Source organism: Primulina tabacum, chromosome 17 (assembly GCF_025594145.1).
Source record: "Primulina tabacum isolate GXHZ01 chromosome 17, ASM2559414v2, whole genome shotgun sequence".
NCBI lineage: Eukaryota > Viridiplantae > Streptophyta > Magnoliopsida > Lamiales > Gesneriaceae > Primulina > Primulina tabacum.
The window spans coordinates 22,707,681-22,713,814 of NC_134566.1; the positions used below are offsets into that span (position 1 = coordinate 22,707,681).

General features: G+C 38.8%; 1 protein-coding gene across 1 annotated transcript; it reads left to right on the forward strand.

The window, feature by feature from the left end:
* Window positions 1–956: 956 nt before the first annotated feature.
* Window positions 957–5,327, forward strand: LOC142530991 (RNA demethylase ALKBH10B-like). The gene is made up of 7 exons (XM_075636953.1): window positions 957–1,684; window positions 3,223–3,353; window positions 3,463–3,580; window positions 3,918–4,028; window positions 4,141–4,256; window positions 4,342–4,496; window positions 4,577–5,327. Exons 1-7 carry the CDS (start codon window positions 1,165–1,167, stop codon window positions 5,007–5,009), a joined length of 1,584 nt encoding a protein of 527 aa, XP_075493068.1. The 5' UTR covers window positions 957–1,164; the 3' UTR covers window positions 5,010–5,327.
* Window positions 5,328–6,134: the final 807 nt, after the last annotated feature.

Below are 6,134 nucleotides of genomic sequence, written 5' to 3' on the forward strand. Positions count from 1 at the left end.
GATTGTAAAATGATTATTAAACGATATTCGTACCGAGTGCTTATCGGTTTTCGATCGAAAAGACATGTTCAACCCAATTTTGAAAACTTTATTCATAGTAACTATATAGAATCAAAATCCTTTTGTTGATTAGACAAATCAATTGATATCAAGGACCATCACAAATCAAAAGTTCAAATATTACATATATATATATATATATATAATTTTTTTACTATAAAATTTTCAAATCATATATAAAAAGAATTGACTAAGTAAAATTTCATCGATTGACTGTTAGACAAAAAGTGAGTAAAATAACAAGTGGCTATGTTGCGTTAACCTGCGCCACGTTTGGTGGTAAAAGGAATCGTCTGCAGCATGTGCGATTCGCCTCATCAACAAATGGGACCCAGTCTCTAATAATACCCCATTGGCCTGCTTCACCCAAACCCGAATCATTTTCGGGTGAGGGCCCGAATCATAAAAAAAGTCCATTCTTTGAATACATGGATATTAACACATGTAAAATATCAGCCTTAAAACGTAGCTTACATTATTATTTCGCAATCATCATAATTTCCTCCTAAGAAATTTGTACCAAACATATTCCCAACGGTTTTATTATTTTTCCCACGCTAAATTTGATTCGTCACAAATACTCATCTGAAAATACTATTAATTATAAAAATATTTCATTTATTTACATCCTAAATAAATTCTTGACTAATAATGAGAACGATAGTCATTAGAAATTCACAGACGACATAATAATAAAGAAGAATATGTACAAGCAAATACAAAAAAATTGGAACAGAAACCTTAGTGTAAGACATATGACGTGGACATAGAAATTACATTCAGGCAGGAAGATCAGCTCCTTAAACATTGACACGTCGTCTCAAATTCGGACACGTCATCATGTGTTCCCCACCTGGTACGGACTATTCCACACACACACACACATAAATCCTCACAACTCCAACGATTTTTTTCGCTCTCTAAATTTCAACAATCTCATTTTGCTTTTCCAACAATTTCCTGTAATTCCACAAAGTTTTACCGAGATTTAGGCACAATGATGTAACCGACTATTTCACAGTGACAATCCCAAATCACGGTATTCACTGAAAACTTCTTGAACTGATTCACCCGCCTCTGTCGGACAATCTACGCTACATCCAAATGCCGCCGGCGGCCGGCGTTTTAGCTCAGGGTGATCGGATTCAGGTGAATCCATTGATGGCGCCCGCGGTTGTGCAGCAGCCCCAGCCGCCGCCTCCAGGGGTGATGATGACGACCGTGTCGGAGACGTTTGCCAAGGATGCTATCATCTCGTGGTTCCGTGGGGAGTTTGCGGCGGCGAATGCTATCATCGACGCGCTCTGCAGCCACCTGACGCAGCTGGAGAGCGGTGGAGCGGCGGAGTACCAGTCGGTTTTCGCGGCTATACACAGGCGGAGGATGAACTGGATCCCGATCCTCAACAGGCAGAAGTATTTCTCCATCGCGGATATTCCGATGGAGCTCAAGAAAGTGGCCGCGAAGAAGATAGAGGAGAGGAACGTCGCGTGTACAGAATCGTCTGATGAGAAAATGAAGAACCAAGAAAGCCCGGCGGACGTCATTGAGAATGACGGCGGTGAAGTGGCGCGTGAGGAATCCGAGAGAGATGATTCGCCTGAAAGTGAGATCACCGATACAGGTAAGTCCATTGAGCCTCCACCTGTTCATCGCAAATCAAACCTATTACAATGAGGATCAAGATTATTCTTTTTTATTTAACGTTGTTTTCCTGTGGAAAAATGATTGATTGGTTATTGTATCATAATATTTGTTACTGCCAAGCAGCAGACTTTCCTGAACATTCCAGAATATTTAATATGAAAAATCACATATTTGGTAATGTGATATTAAATTTGAACGTATATCATTTCATTATTTATTGTAAAATTATATAATTTCCGAGTATTTTATGGGAGATTTGAGAAAATCGAGATGTGTAAAGAAAAAGTTAGTTTCTGGAACTGCAAAAAATCCGAGTCCTTAATTAAGTTGTAAGAAAACAAAATTCTGAAGAAAACCATTTAATTTTTTTAATTATAAAGTTTGAATCTGGGACGCCATTAATGGAGCAAGCTCATTGATCTGTGGCGACAATGGGTCTAGAAAGCATTTGAATTAAAAATTCTTCTGGTGGGCTGCGGTTGGTCTGGACCGTCGGATTTTTTTTTGGAGGGGGGTGGCTGCCTTGAGTTGGCTTTTCTTGGCTGCGATTGGCCCACTGGTCCACTTCGTTATTGGTATATTCGGATCCGAAATGGGTTCTTCTTGTTGTTTCCACAGGCAATTCGGAGTTTCCAACTCGTTTGACTTTACCGACTTCACTCGGTGAGAGAATTTGGCCAAAATCTCCACGTGGATTTCAATTTTAAAAATAATCTTTTTTCTGTGAAGCACAGAATTTTTAAACTATTCCTTGATGATTTTGAGACATGCACCTTTTTGGGGAAAAAAGAAAAAAGGGAGTTTACCTTCAATATATGAAAAAACTCTTCAAGTGAACCAACAAGTGTAATATAGAAGGCCCTTTTGATCGAGATTCTTGGTCCGATAAGGCTAAGTGCAGCATTTAGGTACTATTCCACTATGCTCTATGAATGGTGCACAAATGATGCTTTTTCGTTTTTGTCATGGTCTGTTAGTGGGCTTCTTGGTTACAGCAAATTATTATTACGGTATCTCTCACTTTTCCTTTTCCCCACACCTATCGAGACGACCTAAAAATCTTGGAAAAACAACCTTAGGGGCAGCTGTTTTTATTATCAAAAGTTGAGAATGTTCAGTACGGTAGTAGAAGTGAAATGATTCTAGACCACAAGATGACTTTTTAGGAGACAACTTCATATAGTGAAAAGTTCTTGAATTCAAAACTTTAAAACTGTAGACAAAAGAAACAGAGGGAGGCAGAGGTTTTGGATAATGTGAAGTTTTGGTGCACATATATTGTTGATCCCAAGAGAGAGAACAGGTCCTTCAGATGACAGTTTTTGGCTTCGCTTGCCTATTGTAATGACTTTTTTTTTGAAGAAACCTTTTACAATGACTCTTCCATTGAATATATTCTTTCATTGCATTGGTTATTGTACAAGAAGGTCGTATTCATTCATTTAATGCGTTTATTCCTCTTAGTTCTGTTCCGGGATGATTCCAAAATTCGTTATTTCTTATGATGCATCACAGGATCTCATGAAGTGCAGCCATCTCTTGAACATGTTGATATATGTTCCAACCATGAAGAGTGTGATGCACGTCGTGCCCAGATCAAGATGACGAAAGGTTTCATCGCTAAGGAGCCGGTTAAAGGGCACATGGTGAGTCTGTCTTTTTATTAATCTTTTAGTTTTCTTGTGCTGAAAAGATTCAATTTCATGATGAATGTCCGTTCATATAACTTCTTGTTGACTGTAAATTGTAATGCAGGTGAATGTTGTTAGAGGTCTTAAGTTGTATGAAGGCTTGTTCACTGATGTCGAGCTCTCTAAATTGAATGACTTCGTGAATGAACTTCGAGTCGCTGGTCAGAATGGTGAACTGTCAGGTGGATCCTGTGATCCGTGATGCTTATATAGTTAAACTAGTTGTTTCGTTTTGGACCAGAAGTTTTGAGGTTGTAACCAGGTTTGGGGATTTATTTTGCTTGAGATTAAATATAAGATTTGCTGCTAAAACTATTTTGCCAACGACAAAGTATGGCATACTGATTAAAAACATATTCAACCCACCCAGAACACCAATATGTGCTCAAATTTACCAACTGAATTTCTGGTGCTTATTTTTTCGTTCGATATGTTGCGATGAGTCTTATGCACAATTTGATCCTTTGGACTTGATTCTACTACAGCAAAGCTCTGATCCAATGCTGAATATGTTTTCAGATGAGACCTTTATTCTCTACAATCAACAAGTGAAAGGAAACAAGAGGGAGTTGATTCAGCTAGGCATTCCCATTTTCGGGAAGATAAACAATGATTCAACAACCCAAAAGAGTAAGTAGTTAGAGCGTAGTTTGTTTTGCTATACTGATTTGCTCTTTTTCCATTGCAACAGCGATTACCTGCAAGAAATTTTGATATTTCTTTCTTTTAATTATGTTAACAGACTATGTCGAGCCAATCCCAGCTCTTCTCCAAGGTGTGGTTGAGCACTTGATTCAATGGCATTTGATTCCAGAACACAGGAAGCCAAACAGCTGCATCATTAACTTCTTTGATGAGGTATATGTACTTCAAATTCGTATCATTTGTCTATTCTCTAGTTCCATGCCTTGTGTACAGTATTAACAAGTTCTTTTGGTATTAGGGCGAATATTCCCAGCCTTTTCTTAAACCGCCTCATTTGGACCAGCCTCTTTCTACACTCCTCCTTTCCGAATCAACAATGGCATTCGGCCGCACGCTAGTGAACATCGGTGAAGGAAATTATAGAGGGCTACTTATGCTTTCTCTGAAGGAAGGGTGTGTGTTCAACTTAATCACCTTAACCCCCTCCAGATTTTATGGATAGTGTAGTGTTTAATTCCAAACATTTTGTGCAGGTCTCTTTTAGTCATGAGAGGGAACAGCTCAGACACAGCAAGGCATGTTATGTGCGCATCGCTTAACAAGAGGGTGACCATCACTTTCTTCAGAGTTCGAACCGAGACCCAAAACAACACACCTGCAGAAAGCCCTTTAAGTAAAGCTATGACTTTATGGCAACCTGGTGCCCCAAATCCAAACACTATAGTCACTGGCTACGAACCAGTGAGTATGATCCCAAAATGGAGTCTCCTGCGCTCCCCTTTGGTGATGTTAGCCCCGGTGCGTCCTATGGTTGTGAGTCCTAAAAGGGTTCCGGGTGGTGGCACTGGGGTGTTCTTGCCCTGGACTGTTGGCTCACGAAAACCTGCAAAGCATCTTCCTCCACGTGCTCAAAGAGGACGGTTTCTTTCACTGCATTCCTCGGTTGAAACACGTGAAGAAGATTAATTCTGATTCAGGGCTCTACAATTCATAAAATTTATACTTGTGATTTCCAAGTAATTTCGGTGACGCTCTCATGTCCAAAGAAGTTCCCAATACTGATTAAAGTTGTGCATTTTCTCTTCTTTTTTTTAATCTGCCAGGTTTTTAGTGTTGGTCTTTATACATTCACTGAATTTATGTAGTCTCCAGAAATGGTTGATCTTGAGGTTAAATCGAGTGTGACTTAGTCCTGTTGAAGGCTTTGTATCGACTCGTGTTTTCAGATCGAGTTACTTTTAGAGTATGGTATACTTTTATGTTCAGGAAGAAGAATTTTTCCAACTGATGTGTTTCACAAAACTAATCTTTTCAAATTGTGTGATTCTTGGTGAAACCACTCTGAGAAACACAAGTTTTAAACATGTCTTGCCGCATCTGATTTTTTGCTACTTTCACAGATTGAGAGCTTTGAATAAGAAAACTTCGCATACGATTAACAGTTAGAACAAAGGCTTTAGGATACAAGGTACGACCAATATAATAGAACCATGATCCACATAAAATACAAGTGAGGAGGAAAACAATCCTTCATCAAGTAGCAGAGAGACCAATTAACATCAAGACAAAAAGAATGGAAAATTGCATCAGTTTGATATGTTAACTTTCTCAAAATGTACTAGACACGGTTGAGTTCAAGCTACCCTATGGAAATAGTTACCCTTACGGAAATATCCTCAAGTAGATCCAATTGTCCAAATTTTTTTGATCTTGTGGGGTTGACTGAGAAGGTATGAAGCACGCACAACCAAAAGAATTAGGCCATTTGATATACAATGGGCATTACATGGGGTTTTTATATTTCTCTCCACTTTCCAAACCCCACAGCTAGTTCTTGAATTAACAAAGTATAAGGTTTTGCAATTAAGCTTTCGCTGGCTCATCATCCTCCTCAATATCCCAACTCAAGTCGTCATCATCTACTGCAGTACTTAACAGCTTGCTCAGTTCAGCCTTACTTGTGTTGTTGATGTGTGTCATTTTTACGTATTTTATTGCATTAGTTTTATGTGTATTTGCATTGTGTGTGCGTGCAATTCATATACATTTTGTTCATTTTAGAATTAGCATATGCATATAATCGTGTCTCAT

What these genes read in the sequence shown, in the direction of transcription:
- LOC142530991 (XM_075636953.1), top strand. Translation starts at nt 1,165, where the DNA reads ATGCCGCCGGCGGCCGGCGTTTTAGCTCAGGGTGATCGGATTCAGGTG. An exon ending in TGATTCAACAACCCAAAAGA is followed by an intron (nt 4,029 to 4,140) that starts GTAAGTAGTTAG and finishes TTATGTTAACAG; the next exon opens with ACTATGTCGAGCCAATCCCA. An exon ending in ATGCTTTCTCTGAAGGAAGG is followed by an intron (nt 4,497 to 4,576) that starts GTGTGTGTTCAA and finishes CATTTTGTGCAG; the next exon opens with GTCTCTTTTAGTCATGAGAG.